General features: G+C 41.9%; 1 protein-coding gene across 9 annotated transcripts in view; it reads left to right on the plus strand.

The window, feature by feature from the left end:
- The window catches only part of LOC117265748 (protein MTSS 1-like), a 51000-nt gene extending 34540 nt beyond the window's left edge, over positions 1-16460 (plus strand). Inside the window, exons 5-17 of one of the 9 annotated variants that reach the window (XM_033640417.2) lie at positions 435-526; positions 1632-1706; positions 3571-3582; positions 8654-8811; positions 9008-9115; positions 9311-9408; positions 10995-11259; positions 12968-13081; positions 13467-13712; positions 13961-14185; positions 15110-15269; positions 15398-15655; positions 15764-16460. In XM_033640417.2, coding sequence (XP_033496308.1) covers positions 435-526; positions 1632-1706; positions 3571-3582; positions 8654-8811; positions 9008-9115; positions 9311-9408; positions 10995-11259; positions 12968-13081; positions 13467-13712; positions 13961-14185; positions 15110-15269; positions 15398-15655; positions 15764-16311 — 2359 coding nt within the window. In that variant the 3' untranslated portion in view covers positions 16312-16460. The remainder of the gene's footprint in view (positions 1-434; positions 527-1631; positions 1707-3570; positions 3583-8653; positions 8812-9007; positions 9116-9310; positions 9409-10994; positions 11260-12967; positions 13082-13466; positions 13713-13960; positions 14186-15109; positions 15270-15397; positions 15656-15763) is intronic. The other 8 variants (XM_033640421.2, XM_033640419.2, XM_033640422.2 and 5 more) reach the window with 8 other exon arrangements.
- Positions 16461-16716: the final 256 nt, after the last annotated feature.

The following is a 16716-nucleotide window of genomic DNA, read 5'->3' on the forward strand; positions in this document are numbered from 1 at the left end:
CCTTTCTCTCTGCCTGTTAATGATTGACAGACAAGACCGTACAGACAGGCAAACCAGACCTAGATATTTATATGTCTGACAGTCTGTCTGCGACTGTCTAATCACATGACAGATATACTGACAAACCCTGCAGAGCAGCTCTGGTATTTTACATTTAAAAAATAAGGTTGCTCAGCCATATAATTGGTGATTAAAACATATTTTGCATACATATCAAACCCAAGGAGTTGGTGTTTTAGATGAATTCCAGGAGTGAAAAGGTTAGTCTTAAATATCTGCTTATTAAATGTTTAACTAATCAGGCCATTGCTGCGTGTCATTACCCCTCCCTATCTCAACTTTCCTGTCTCTCTCCAGCTGCAATATAACAAAGGCAAAAAGCCCTAAAAATAACCTCTACAAAAAAAAAAAAAAGTTATCCTGGTGTTTTGCAGGGGCTTCCTGGAGGGTCTGATCAACCCTTTACAAGAACAGATGGAGGAGTGGAAAAGAGGAGTCAACACGTTGGACAAGGACCATGCTAAAGGTAAGACAAACAAATGTGAACACATACATAACTATAACTTGCTGATCCAGATATTCATTTGACCTTATGATACATCCCTAACATTTGAAAGCATTGTAAAATGCCAATGTATGTATAATGTTATTATTGTTTTATTATTATTATTATTGTTATTATTATTATTATGAGGGTGTTTGCATGGACATGAATAACCCGTTTATGAAGCTTATTCTGGTTATGATCCAACTCAGGATATGATGTTTGCATAAGCACAGAGAAATCAGGCTATTTATATTCCCTGTATACAGGAACAATACTAGTGATCTGGTTACTGATTACATAAGTTTATTAGCACAGGTGCCCTGATGTTTGGAAAAACAAACCAACAATGGGAGATGAGAGTGACAGGAAATACTAAACACTACACTATACAGTTGCTATCACTTTACAACCTAGCTGCTAATTTCTGTTAGGCTCCAATTGCCAACAGCTGCCTGCTATGAGCACATCCGCATCTCTCTCTCTGTCTCTCACTCATCTAACGATATTCCTGAAAGCAGCCACGCCACTCTTATATCACTGCTCTTCACACTGAAGCCAGCCTGTCACTGTCACAGTGTATAGGACAGGGAGCAATGGATGAAGATTTGCAGGCTCTCTCATTACTGAAAGACAAAACCCACTTTCTTCATTGCTCCAGAAGTGAGATGCTGTCACAGCTGACATTTTCTTGTATTTTTGTTACGTCACTTGGCTAATGCCGCACCTGTTCAGGTACTCAGCAGCTCTCAATTGCCTTGATTAAATGTTTGTATGCACCAGTATCCTGGTTCCTCATTAACGGGTTGAATGGGCTTATCCAGGTTTTTAAAATGGGATATGGTGTTTACATGCTCAAAACATAAACAAGGTACTCCAAAAAACCTGATCATAAACTCGTTATTCATGTCAGTGTGAATACACACAATGACTTTAAGCATAGGTTGACATTTAGGTTGTTGTACCATTTTTGTTTTGTTGTTTACTGTCCCACAGATTATGACTAAGTGTATAAAAACTGAACGTCAACACGTTTTCAAGTTTTCACACAGTCATTTACGTTTTTTCCCTTGTCCATCTGAACCAGAGTATAAAAGAGCCCGGCAAGAAATAAAGAAGAAGTCCTCGGACACATTGAAACTTCAGAAGAAAGCAAAGAAAGGTAAAAAACGCCAACATTTTTTATTTTAATTAACAAAATAACTGCTAAATACATTATATTGGATAATAGTGGAGACAAATCTTGTGCCAACAATCTTGAACTAAATCTTGTACTAGTAAAATCTTGACTACATAGTATGAAAACCAGAACAACGTCATACTACACAATATACAGTAGATTTATTATCTTTATTGTGCAGGACTAAAACTAGCAAAGTATTGGAAACACATTCTTAATGAGCATTGTCTGCTAAACTCAGTAAATATAACCATGTCAAGTGTCTGTCAGAGAATGTCTTCAGATTCAGTTCGTGTACAAGCAAACAAGAACAAGTTTTTATTATCCTCTATCAGTGTGCAACATAATCAAAAGCATGAAACATGATTCTTTTATGCCCCTCATGCTAAAAGATAAGCTGTATACATATATCTTAAGCAAAGTAAAAAAAAAGGCTTGGCTTCATGAAATTCTCAGTCAGTACTTTTCCCATATATGCCATCACAAGCCAGCCCACAGGAAAATGTGTTTTTTATTGACCTCTATGAGAATTATCAATCATCTGGGTATTCTGGGTTTTTTTTTTTTTTTTGGACACCGATGCAGCTAAATTTAGAAATCTTTGGTCAGCATGCTGTGTCAAGAAGTGTAGATCAGGACAGAAGAAAGAAAAACAGCAACTCAGCAACAGTTTTACTTAAACGATGTGCACCTGTGCTTTGGGAGTATTTTAGTTTAGTTTGATTTGCTGTACTGGATTTAAGACCTCTATCTGCAAGGACTAATAGATACATCTGATTATTGAAATCATAAAAAGGTTAAGCCATAGTAACAACTTGTGAAGGAAAATACCATCTTTTATTGGAAAACATCCAAATTGTATATATGAGGTTTTCATAAGACAGCACTGATGTGTATAGGAGAAGTTTGTCGTTACTGATTAGACTTGTGCAGATCTAGTAAGGCTAAACATTACCTTACTTGGTAAACAGTCTCTGAGAGGGCAGGGGCTTTCTCCCTCTGCAGTTCTCTTGGCTCGGGCTCTACATACGCATTCAACTACCTAGAGTAAAAATGACATGCGCAAAAAAGGAATTGGATGAATATGCTTCCAGTATGTGTAGGGATGTTGATCGTTTCAGGTTTGATTCAGTGGATGCCTCACATTCCTAAAGTCAACAGATGTTCAGGTCAGGAAAAAGTAAAACAAACAGGGTGGGGGTTCTTCTTACTCCTACTATGCAGTAGATTTTAATAGTAATCTTTACTAATACTGTTGTGTAAGACTTGTGTCATTGCCCTTCAGCTGTTTGCATGACTTTGACAATCGTTAACACTGCTGGCATAAGCTTAAGATGGACCACACAATTTGTTAGCACTAGCATTGCTGTCATGTTGCCCCCCATTTTGCTTTGATTTACTAAACTTGTCCAGCAAATTTCGATTCTTTTGAAAGACATTGTGAAATCTAAATCCACTGATCAATGGACCAGTGTACCAGTTAGGAAAGAAACAATAACCCTGATGCCATTTTTCAGATTTTTCTATTTGTTTGTTGATATTGAAACACCATTTTTTTAGGATACTGTTGATATCAGATGATGTCATCTGTAGAAAAAAAAACCTGCTAATATTTGGCATTTATTTTTGAATTGTCAAAGTGGCAAGTAATGTAACTGGCAGTTACTGCAACTGCTTTAAAGTCCCGCGATACTTAAATGAGCATCCAGACACACAAGACTGCACCTTGCTTTAGGTGATGCATTAGTGTTAAGTGCTGGCACTCTTTCAGTTGACTTGGATCTTTTTCCCTTTTCCTTTCCCCATGTGGTTCTGATACCATCCTACTCCTTATGCTGCACTGCAGCTGATAATCTAGGTAAGTCAGTTTGTGGAATAGACACACTGTCCAGGTTGTTGCTTACACTGTAATGTTTAATCAAGCATATTGCTTGCATTGTGAAGAAGCCACCATAGATACAGAGTTTTATGCAAAGACCAAATATGTTTGGATGCTGCTAAGTATTGGCATGCTTGATTCTCCTCCACAGACATGGCAGCTGTTGTTTACAGTCTATACTTACCACTCCATATTGGCACATTAAGAGGATCCATCTTTTTTACTGCCTCTTCCACATCCTCTCCTCTGTTTTCTTATGGTTCCTCTCATCCACTGTCTGTAGTTCTGGGTCAAAGGCTCCATGTTGTGAAGCAGCTGAAGTAATGAAGTGTTCTTGAAAAGGAAATTAAACAAGGAGCAGAGGTGTGCTCCATAACTGAGCCTTTGCTCCGACCCACTCGAGGGTGGAATTAGAAAAAAAGAATTTCTTCACTGAACCAGTGTCACAGTAAAAAGATGCTGTGGCCTGAAGAAGAAAGAGAGGAAAGGAGGTGAAGTGGAGGCCTCAGTTGACTTTAGATACACTCAGGTGCTAAGTGGTCCAGTGGGTGGCTCCTTCTGCTTTACTGGTCCAGTCCTGTACCTTAATTTCTACAAGTTGTCTGTCTTTTTTTTTTTTTTTTTAATCAGCTCTGTGGTGTCCGCCTTAAGTGTGGTCCATGCTGGCAAGTTTCTGTCCCTTTACTCTGCTCACACACACATGCACCTCATCTTTAACAAGCCACCTAGTGATGAAAAGAAAAACAAGTGTAGTGTTGTCAGAACAAAACTTCAAACTTGACTTCAGAAGTAATGCTTTAAATGCTTTTAGATTATCTTTCCTTTCACTACAACCTGTCCACGCTGAAGAATTGTAAATGGAAAGTCAATACAAGTAAATGATTCAGAAACGTGTTGCATGTAATTACATTTATAGGCATTCTAAAATTGTAGGCAGGGAAAGGGTCCTCTCTATTGTCCAGCCTACAGCAACCAGTGTGACATCGGTTGATGCTTTATTGCAGGAAGCAAGCATTACATTGTTGTTGACAAATAGGACATTAAAAGATATTACCACCCTTGTTTCCTATAAATTGGAAAATAATTTCATTTTTTTGGTAGCCATCTCTTATTCACCCATTTTAGGACTCCTCCACTTGAGTGAACATACTCCCACCTAACTTTATCCAGCTGCACCTGTTCCACCCAAAAACTCTGTGAACTCTGCACCACAGAAATACTCACAACCATTTCATCAAGTTCAGGAATAGGCTACTAGTGTTAGTCACACTATTCAAAAGAAGAGTAGAGAAATAACATCTGTCTGCATGTGTTGGTGAGTGTATATCTCATGTTTGATATGTGTCTTGTGAGGGTGTTTTCCTGACCTGCGACCCCAGCCGTGCTAAGTAACAGCCTGTGACTGCAACCTAATGTAATCATTGGTCATGTGAAGGCTAAAGAAGCTAATCTCATTTCCATGTGTGTGAGTGTGTGCACATGTGTCTACATGTGTGCAGACTGTGCGGACCCTCACCATATTTATCATGGCTTAGTCACTGAACTTCTGGCAAGTTGAGTTTGGTAAAAACAACTGTAGAATATCAGTAAGACTTTAATAGAGCGTACAACACAGCAAATCTAATAGAAGGAAACTGTTTTGCTGTAAGGTTTTTTGTTTACACACAACAACACTTCTCGTCCTCACTGACCCGGCTGTTGTGTTTGAAGTGACAATGAGCAAATTAGCTACCAATCTAATTAACCTACACAGTCTACCTAACAAAATGATGTCACTTATCTGAACTGACAGGTAAAGTGTACAATAGGGTGTGTGTTTTGGTGGTGCCATATCTTGGAGACAATGCGTTGGTTCATTCAAGACACGCCAACATGACATCTACAGTATCATCACTTAGTCATCCTCAGGGAGGGAATCCAAAAAAAGCAGTCCTCACTACGTGTCACAAGCACTAGTTAAGCACTAGTCCTTAATTAAACACTGAGCGGCTTGTGAAATAACTTTCAGGGCGGATTTGTTTACTATGCAGTCAGTGCCCATTGACCTTCAGTGAACCTCAGTGTTTGTCTGTGGTTGAAGAGAAAGAGGAAGTAGCAATCAGGGCCTCGTCATTCACATAGTTGCACAAGCACAGATGCTCAAGTTATGGCACAGGCACCGGGAATGTGTTCCATTCAGCACTAACAACCTCTTTGCTTACCACAAGTTGACAACTCGTGCCAGGATGTGCCTGCATTGTCTCTGCACACATGTGTGTCACTGTGTCTGTGTATGTGTGTTTATGTACTCCAATCCCTGCAATTATGTCTTTTACATCAACACTGATGTCTGTCTCAAGCTGATTGAGTAACGATAATGGCTTTTGGTTGGATATTAAAGATATTTTTCAGTCTATATGTGGTTAGTTGATAGTAGTTCATAATGTTTACCCTTTATGGTCAGTTTCCACATGAGCTAGTATCATGAGCGTACGCATATTTAGAATTGATGGCCTCGTGATTCACTTTAAAGGGCTCCACTCAAATATCAATGACTCAGTTTGTTTGCATTTGCGGACAAGAGTCAAACTTTCTCACGTAATTAAGTGAGTGAAGGGATCAAGTGCTTCTTGATCACAAGGAAGTGGTGCGACACTGTTTGTGATAATGTTAAGCGTTACTCAAGATACTCTCGGGCACTACCAAAACAGCAACAAAGAAAATATTTGGCTTTCCACCCGTCTCAGACAAAGTGCCTCAACTTTCAGCAGCGTCTTTCCAAACCCACTGCGGTTATGTTGAGAATACAGCCTGCCAAGACTTGAACTAGTGGGAGAAAACCAGAATACAGCGTGCTCCCTCGTTTAACTGGATGCCAAGGAGACACCACATTTAGGCCGACTGAGGCCTAAAGTTTATTGAAAACAAAGTTGTGATGTGACAGGAATATTTCTAATTGTCACATTAACGTGTATCTCGGAGCATCACAACAGAGCCTATACTCACTCAAAGCATATTTTGTTACCATGGCGTTGTTCCATAAAGCCCCAGTGCCATTTTACTTTAATAGATATTCTTTATAATGATTTTTTGCATTAATTTTCAATAACGATCGACCAGCTGTTTATAACTAGTGATTAAAACATTATTTGAAACGTCAGCCTAGCTTACTAATAATTTCCTTGGCAACAAGATGGAAAGAGACTAATTTTGCCTGGAGGGAAGTGAATAATAATGAGTTTGGTCCTGCAGTGGAAACCAGACTAATGAGTGAGGCCTATCTAGCCCTCTCAGATTCAGTCATACAGCCAGTTCTCCACAAAACCTTGTACAATGTAATTGTATACTCATCTGTTAAAAAAAGGTCTTCAGATCTATATGAGACGAAAATATATACCGCAATTTGGACTTTGTACGGTCCATCTACTCCATCATGGTCTCCATAGGGTAATAGAGTAGAAACTCCCATAAACACACACATAACTCACATTCTTCTTAGTGTTACAGCCACCAAACCAAGCTTGGTAGATGGATTCCCTCTATATGGAAACTCAGTTTGTCAACAACTATCAAGTTCTGAGAATTTCGAGGCATACTTGAAAAGTTCGTGAAAAGTAGAATGAAAAAAGCAGTTCAATGTGATTGCACATTCTCCCTTTGTGTACAAACACGATCTTAAAGGAACTTAAGTGATTAAAACATTTAGCCAGTTCTCAGTAATGTCAACTGTTGCAATGCTAGTGGTCACATAATGACAGGAAGAGTTTCCATGTGGTGCTTTTGTGTCAACTCAGTATTTATGTGTGTGCTTGAAGCCATTGTTTATTGTCACTTTAATTGTGGTCAAGTTGACTGATGGGGAGATAAAGCAGTGGAAACAGAGCTTCCCACATCCTGCATCATACATAATGTATACTGACACATTAGAGAGGAAAAAGCTGTTGGTTTGTCCTCAAGATAAGACGCACATCCTTATGTTTTACATTTGAGGTGAAGCTGATTTGCCTGCGTAACTCTATCTGTGTTTCTTTACTACTGATTTGCATGATATAGGACCGCACGTCAAATGTCGACAAAAGATGCCAGTTTGTTATCTTTCCCAAGACACGAGAGCAGACAGACAGACCACAGAGTTGCTCACTGTGGGTTTAACCTTGATGTATGAAAGTCAAGACTGTGTGTGTATACATGTGTGTGTAAGTGTAGTTCAAGTGGTTAGATAATGCCTTTGAGGCCCACTGTATGTCATCTTGGGCAATCGCCAGCCTTCCTGCCTCCTAAGAGAACTCAAGAGGGCTTGATTTGGCTTCAGGGTATCCAATCTTAAAATCATACACTCACCCACAGAAATGCATCCAACCCTACACACCTATATACGTGCAGCACAAAGATGCACACGGCGCTGAACAACAGGATAACCTTGGGGCTGTAATTGCCCGTAGACATTCCTGGATTTACATATGCATAATGACAGTACATGGACCAGATGGCCTTTGAGAAAGACCTGAATCCAATGTCCGTCTATAAAAACTCTGGAAATGTAATTGTTTGACAAAGCATAGGTTGAGAGATAGTCAAAAAGAGGTTCTCACTTTTGGCTATCTCAGCATAATGGATTGAAGTTCAAGAAGAGTAACAGATTAGTCGAAAGTAGATAACCTTCCTGCCACCTCTGAACAAGAGACAGGAAGCACTTCATGACAAAAGTGGCCCTTCATGTGGCGGTGATAGCCAAAAAGTCGTGGGGACATTCAAATGTTCGCAGTGAAGATAGCAGCATTCACAATGAAAAGATTAACATGTAGAGCAGTAGTAACAGTCCAGGCCACACCAAATGTTCTCTCATTGCTACATGATCATATCGTTTGTGAATATTCGTGCATGTTACACATAACTCTATTCTTTTTAGTGTTTGTGTTGTGAAGGAAGAAAGATGGAGAATATTGTCAGGTGTAGTGGTGAAATGTATCTCAGTACGCTGTGAAGTAGTAAATAGACAGGTCGTGTTCCCTTGTGTGTTTTCCCTATAATGATGTGTATATTCTTTTTGTGTGTCCATTTTGTTTCCAAGGTCGTGGTGATATCCAACCCCAGCTGGACAGCGCCATGCAGGATGTCAGCGATAAATACATTCTGCTGGAAGAGACAGAGAAGCAGGCCCTGAGGAAGGCTCTCATAGAGGACAGGCAGAGGTTCTGCTGCTTCGTAGCCATGCTGCGGCCTGTAGTGGTGAGTACAGCAGGGGATAAGGAGAGAAATGAGCCTTCGGAAAGCACTCAGGGAACAACAGAAAGTTACGTCATTCCAGTGTCTTTGTTTTAATCCCACAGACTGAAAAGGTGCAATTTCATACATTCAACTTAATCTTTCTCTTCTTTCTACCTTCTACAAACCTGTTCTCTCTCCCTGCCACTTATTCTTTTAGGATGAGGAGATTTCCATGTTGGGAGAGGTCACCCATCTCCAGGCAATCTCTGATGACCTCAAAGCCCTGACCTCTGACCCACACAAGCTTCCCCCTGCTAGTGAACAGGTGAGGAAAATATCAATGATGAAACAGCTGGTGTGAAAACAACTGACCTTCATCTCACTGTCACAATACAAACCCTTTTGGTCCTGCATGACCTTTTTTGTAAGGGGTTGCTTGGATTTAATATAGCTTTGTTAAGTGCTGTTCCTCATGACAAGTACGACTAATAAGTATGACCGATATTTTCCTCCCTCTCAGGTGATCCTGGACCTGAAGAGCTCAGATTACGGTTGGTCATATCAAACGCCACCCTCATCCCCCAGCACCACTATGTCCAGGAAGTCTAGCATGTGCAGGTAGGCACGCATAGCCATAATGAATTAAAGAAAGGCTTTTTCTTTCTTTTTTTCAAATACACTTTTACCGACTGTACCCATGAAGGCTTTTTGTGCTCCAGTGTGCTTCAAAATGATGTTGAAAATTAAATAACTCCGGTTATTTTCATCAACCATTTCCAAGACCTAAGGAATGAGGAGATGAAGCTCCATTCAATATCTACATCTGGTCAAGTTAAAGATTACATTATAGCATGACATGTATACACACATGATGTACGGAGGTCTGGAAATCTGTCCTGTAGACCCTTTTACTGGTTGTGGAGACAGCTTGTATTAGTGTGTAATGCAGAAGGGAACAAGGACATGGAAGAAAACTTGCCCAGTCTATGTCTGCCACCCAGTGGTCAGTATGAGCTGGAGTAGTTTGCAAATTCTTTATCTCAGTTTCTTTGTACCTCTGCTTCATCTCCTCTTTGTTAGTGATAGTAGCTCATTAGTTCAGTTCACTGACAAATGCAGTTGAAGTGGACTACATTGTCAAAGAAAAGGCAGACAGATAAATGTATGAAAACAACTAAGGATTACATGTTAGAGAACTTTTAAAATTGGACCCAAAAAAAAACAGACTTTCTGTTTTGTAGGTGTTCAGACCATGTCTTCTACCGTCTATCCTCCCTGCTTTTTGTGCGCCTCCCAATGATTTTTCCTGAACTGTTCTGGTGTAAAGAAAGAGAGTGTAATGCCTGGGTGGTGCATTGCTTTGCATTTCCCCTGTTTAAAACTTGTAATGTCAATTTTGGGGTTGTGGGTTTTCTATGATTGAATCAAAATGTTAAATTACCTCTTATGTTATGATGAGAATGTTAAAAAGCCTTCAGGCTCTGAAAACATTTTAAATTTGCCATAGAGGAGTTTAATAGTTTCAGTCCTCAACAAGTTTTTTTCTTGATTCTTAGATGGGTGATTTTTTTTAAATTCACAAATCATCATGAGACAGCTGCTTTTATGATTTCGATGCTTTGCAAATTTTGGTGCATGATTGGTGCTATAAGCCTAAACTGCAGTTTGCCTTCTTGTGTATTTTATTGTCAAGTTTGTACATGATTTGGCACATATGTACATATTTTTCATTGTATAGACTTTGCAATATGTTATTTTTATATCTGCTTCAGATATATAAACTGTTAGTTTCAAGTCTTATTTCAAACAATAATTAGACCCAGTGTTTATGCTGTTGTTGCTTTTCATCTGAATATTCTCAAAAAGATGGCCCAAAGGCAAGAAATCCTGTGATTTCCTGCCTGTAATTATTGTCATTATGATTTTACGCCTCCTTTGTTGGTTTGTGTTGTTGTTTTGACTGGATTGGCCTCAGTCACTGCCTGCTGCATCTTGGTGTGCCGTGTTAATTGTTTCCCACCCTGTCTTCCCCAATCCCCCGCCTCCATTCCCTCCCTTTTATTCCTTTTATGTCCTTCTTACCCAACCTTCCTTTTTCAATCCATGTCTTTGGGTGCACTTGATTCTCTTCACCCCGCCTGTCACTGCCAAACTTCTCCTTCCTCTGGTCCTCCCCTCATCCCTCACTCCTTCCCCTTTCACAGTAGTCTGAACAGCGTTAACAGTAGTGACTCCAGGGGATCCAGTGGCTCTCACTCTCATTCTCCTTCCTCCTCTTCTTCCTCCTCTTCCTCACACCACCTCTTCCACCACCATCACCCCCGCCATCGGTACCGTAGCTCCACGCTACCCCAGCAGGCCCCAGCCCGGCTCTCTAGCATCTCCTCCCACGACTCGGGCTTCATCTCTTCATCACACGACCAATACACATCGTCCAAATCATCCTCGCCCATGCCAGCTGAAACAAAGGTAAGAAAAACCCCCAGCTACCCACACTGAACCATAATTTTGCCTCTAAGTATGTACACATGGTTGAGACAAGACTATAAAACCACATATGCTCTGTGATTTACAAGTCATTGTAGTCAGAGACAGAGAGAAAACCCCAAACCAGCAATCCGCACAAGTCTTTTCTCACACATCTCCCTAGCCACTATGGGAGGCAGTTAACTGGCAGCAGTAAGTGTATGTGATCATGGTGAAGTCATTTTGCTGCTATTATTATAGCATAAATGCTCAGGAAATTAGTCTGCCTCCATTCTAGCCCAGGGCAAAACAGGTCAGCCCCATCCTGCTATTAAAGAGTAGACCGCTGTGACAGACTGTGGTTTGGCTTAAGCATACTGCGTGTTGTATTTTCATTAAATGTATCACAGTAAAATGACATGTTACAGTGTCGACAGTCTCTTTTACATCCACTAAGAATGCGTCTCTAAGGGCAGGTCTCGCTCTGTCAGTCTTATCTAACCATCTAACAGAGGGTTTCAGATAATTATCAATGTGATAGTCCAGAGGATTATCTGCGTGGGGTTTGTGGTTTGAGATCAACCGTGAGAAGCGGCTGCACTAGCTGACATTTTGTTAGCGCGCCAGCAACCAAAGTTCCCCCATCCAGAACACATTGGTTTAGTTAGACTCCAAGTTTTTATGATGCAGTGAAGGTGGTTTGGCAAGTCCATACCTGACCCATTTACAGTACAGTCCTAGGAATCAGCCCTCTCGCTGCCTCATTCTTGGTGTAGTTACAGTAGTTTATGTTTTAAGGAGGACAGTCTGATGGCTAAACCGCACTTATAGGGACTTGCACCTTAAAGTAATAGTGTGTAAGATTTAGGGGGATTTAGTAGCATGTAGAGGTGAGGATTGCAGATGATCAGAATTATCCACAGAACAAACTAAACTGGTAAAAACACTGAATAAAGCAGTTACCATGGTTGCAAGGGAATGAGATTTTAAGAGAGATTCTAAATTATTTCATGTTAAAAAACAGTGTTTCTCTGATGCTGTTTGGCACGTGGATGGGCCGCTAGCCGAGCACCTGCTAATGTGTGCTCACCTTTTTTCTGTGATAATTTAAGATCCAAACATTCACAAGGTTTTTACCATGAGTGGAATTATCTGCAGAGGTCTCTTCCTCTCCAAAACAAACAGACCTGGTGATTTAAACCAGGAAAAACACTGAATAAAGCAGTTAGCAGTTTGTAGCTGTCCCAACTCCTAATCTCCTTCTGAAGGGCAGCATGCAAACAGATTGTTCCCCTATAGGCATGGATTAAGTATCACTGTTAATGTTAATAAAATAACCAGGGCTAATAGATCCCTTTTAATATCATGTGTCACACATGTTGAGTTTGTGAGGATATGTTCAACACCCTAAAGAAGAAGAAGAATTTTGCTTGTGCTTCCTTTTAACAAAGCTCCAACACTGCTGATGTCCATGCAATTAATGCTGCTATGGCTCCCAGTGCACCTTCTCCACAGCCTCTGTAGTGACTTGGCTGTACTCCTCACTAACTGCTGAGAACTGTGGAAAAGTTTGCTTTCTAACAAACTGCTTCTCTCTGCTTCTCTCCGTCTACCTGCTGACATGTCTCTCTTTGCAATTCTCCCCCCCTCCCTCGGTCTGTCTCAACCCCCCTCCCCCACTGCCTGCTTGTTGCTGTCCTCGCTGTCCCAGCCTTGTCCCAGTTCCAGGTCCTCTGAGGTATCAGAGACTGGGCAGCTCCACAGTGACTGCAGCTCCCCCTCTCCTCTCGCTGCTGCTAGTGCGCCTCAGCACACTACTGACAAGGTGAAACACACTCACCCACCATGAACCTTAACCCTCTTTGTACCAGCAGTACATGCACTACAGCTTCCTCATACTAAACTTCAAACTTGGCCGTACATTGCATCAACTTTAATTTATCAAAGGAGTGTTGAAGGAACCTCCAAAACCCCCCAGCATGTTTTCATTCATTCGGCATTTGTGATCGTTTCCTTTGTTGTGTGTTGACATGATCAATATGGATTCCTCATTATTTCTGTGTTCCTTTGAATGATTTTTCCTCAGTGATGTGGTCTGTTTTGTTGTTATTTTCCTCTGTTTATCATTTCAGTAATTTATCCCATTGTGTGTTTGTTCTATTTTGTCGGTTTCTGTTATCATCCCTCCTCCCACCGGCGCACACATCCAGTTGTCCAATGGTTTTGACCACTACAGCCCGGTCAGTTCCCCCTACATGCATAGTAACGGGGGAAGTTTGGGCTCAGGGTCAGGCACTGCCTTCCCCTTCTTCCCGACTTCCCCCTCATCCCACACCACCTCCTCCTGCCCCACTCGCTCATGGTCACGTCCTACCTCAGCCTTGCTGCCAGACCAAACTCATCCCTGCATGCTGGGCTCCCCAATGGTGCCTTCATCACGAGTCCCCAGCTGGAAGGTTTGTTCATCACCTCAGTCTTGGATCAAGTTATTCCAAGTTTGTTTGACACACAGGCCTTGTTCATTTTTTTACTGCTGTGAATGTATAAGTCATCAGTTTGCTTTGTTTAGACGTTGGTTAAATCTGCAGACTTTAAAACTGAGAAGTGAAATAAGGGGGGGGGATTTTAGCTGCTCATCAAAACCACATCAGAGAAAGCACAGAGAAAGTATTGACAGTGAACACTGACACGCCTTTCCCTGCAGGACTGGGCTAAGCCAGGCCCTTATGACCAGCCCATGGTCAACACACTAAGGAGGAAGAAAGACAAGGAGATGCCAGCTGTTGTGGACAGTAATGGTAGTGTGAGTAATGACAGCAGCCCGTCATCAGGCCCGGCCTCCATCTTGACCTCTGCACCAGCTCCGGCTGCACTACAAACATCAGCATCAGTAGAGGAGAAGAACAGAGCTGTGGCTGCACCTCTCAAGGTCAGTTTTAGCCTTCGTCTCATACAAGCACAGCCTGCCTTCATTCAGAACTAGTTGCTTAATAGCATGCATATCAGTGGCATATTATAGCTCTCTGTTCTTAAGTGAGAAGGCAGTATATTTTAATAGATATGTTAAATCTCTGTAATGGTCCATTAACAAAGAGATATTTCTACTTGTGCTGACTTTGTCCTTCTACCTCTGAATGGGAATAGAATCTGTGCATCAAGAGACCTCCATTTTCTTAAAGGGCTAACCCATCACTTAAGAATGGGGCCTGTTAATTGCAGCAGTTGTGTGATATAATGGATTTACTTAGCGTGAAGAGGAGACAACTTAAGAATAGGGAACCTGTGTGGGCTACAAAAGATTAACAAATAGTGAATTAGTTACGAGCCAGACCTCACTTTAGAATGGAGAACGTATTCTGAGTTATTTGGACACTATTAACACCTGTAGTTTTGTGTTTTGTTACATAAGAATATACCATATTTATTAGGTGCTAATAAGGAAGACTGTGGTATTAACACCCTATAAGGTCCATACTGATTTTAGACATTTTGTCTTGTCTCTGTGTGTTTAAAAACATAAGTACTCCAGCAAAAGTCCATAAGTGATTCATTCTACTTTTGCCAGTGCTGGACGAAGCATATTAACATAGGTCAGTCTACTTTTAACGCCATCTGTGTCGCTTAACTTTCAGGCGACCTCACATTCAACTTTCCAGCAGGCCAGTGTTTTTGCAGTCATGGCATTTAGACCACATGAATGAGCCTCCCACCACTAATGTTCCCATTTAATGACTTTAATGAGTTGCACCTAATGATTTTAATGACTTTAATGAATCGTGTCTGGCTGTATCCAAACAGTGAGACTTTTAGAACATACTAAATGTTTTTTTTTTCCTTTGGGTGATTGCCATAGGCTGGTGATATTGAGGCCCATGAGGAACTGGCTCTGGCTCTATCCAGAGGTCTGGAGCTGGACACCCAGAGGTCCAGTCGAGACTCTATTCATTGTTCCAGCGGCTACAGCACGCAGACCAACACACCCTGCTGCTCTGAAGACACAATACCATCACAAGGTAACACTGTGGGATCAGATGGGTGCCATTTTAAAGTACACTGCTTAACTCTTTTGTCCCCTGGTTTCATAATGTACCATCTCATGGGCCATCTGTTCATCGTTAACCCCTCAATTTGTTCCTCCTAGTGTCAGACTATGACTATTTCTCAATGGCCGGAGATCAGGAGCCTGAGCAGCAGCACTTGGACTTTGACAAGTCGTCCACCATCCCCAGAAACAGCGACATCAGTCAGTCCTACCGACTCATGTTCCAGAGCAAACGGCCAGCCTCCACAGCCGGCCTGCCCAGCACACAGACTCCTTACCACGGACAGGGGGCCTACCCTCCAGGGCCCTATCCCCCCACACCTGTCCACACTGGGGCTTATCCTCCTACTCCTACAGGTACAGAGTGCACTGATGGTGTCACAACTGGATGAGTACACTTAAATCTTTGTTTTTACTTCCTGGATGTTCCATGGTGGTTTATGTGTTTGTTTTCTGCCATTGCAGGCTCGTGCTCAGGTCAGGGATTTTACTCTGGATCAAGCTCCCATAATCCATCTGGCTCTTATTCTACAAGCCACGGTCCAGTTATCGTCACCCCTGGGGTTGCCACAATCCGACGCACCCCCTCTTCAAAACCGTCCGCCCGGCGGTCAGGCTCAGTTGTGGGCACCGGCCCCATCCCGATTCGTACGCCTATGATCCCAGTAAAAATCCCCACGGTGCCTGACATGTCCGCAGCAGTTAACGGGAGCAGGAGTGCAGAGGAGATGGGAGGAGGAAGAGGAGAAGAGAGCCCAGACTCTCCAACATTTGCAGGAGGGGAGGATACTGGCACGCTGCCTGTGATGTCCTGGAGCGGTCAGGCTACGACCAATCCTCCCACTGTTCCCCTGCCCAACCAGCAGCAGCAGTACCCTCACAGCGAGACAGGGCAGGAAGGAGGAGGAGACGAGGGAGAAGAGTTAGAGGGCAACATGCTGGTGGCTATCCGCAAGGGAGTCAAGCTCAAGAGAACCCTCACCAACGACCGCTCCGCACCACGCATAGCATGATGACATGAGCTCACATCACAGAAGTGAGGCTCTCCCTTCATTGTGTTTGTAAATGAGGTTAAAGGCTTTAGAAAAATTGATGCTAGAAAGGCGGTGTACAGAATCAAAAGGCCTCTTACGCTAGTCTGAGAAATGTATTCTGTTCTACATGTAGCGTTTCTCATTCTGTAAATCTTCCCCTGTGAGAATCCCTCACTGCAGAAGCCATTTATAATGATCCAGTACAGAAATATATAGATATGTATTGATCAGGTTGACATTTTCTGATTTGGCTCATGATGCGTCAGAAATTCTGTGAAGCTAGGTATGGTGAAATATTGGTGTGGACCTAAAGCAGATGACAGGCCCACTTCAGTCAAGTAATTATACGAGCCTTTAGGAGTACAAGGACAAGACCTAGTTTCT

The sequence above is a fragment of the Epinephelus lanceolatus genome, chromosome 10 (genome assembly GCF_041903045.1).
Source record: "Epinephelus lanceolatus isolate andai-2023 chromosome 10, ASM4190304v1, whole genome shotgun sequence".
Taxonomy (NCBI): Eukaryota; Metazoa; Chordata; class Actinopteri; order Perciformes; family Serranidae; genus Epinephelus; species Epinephelus lanceolatus.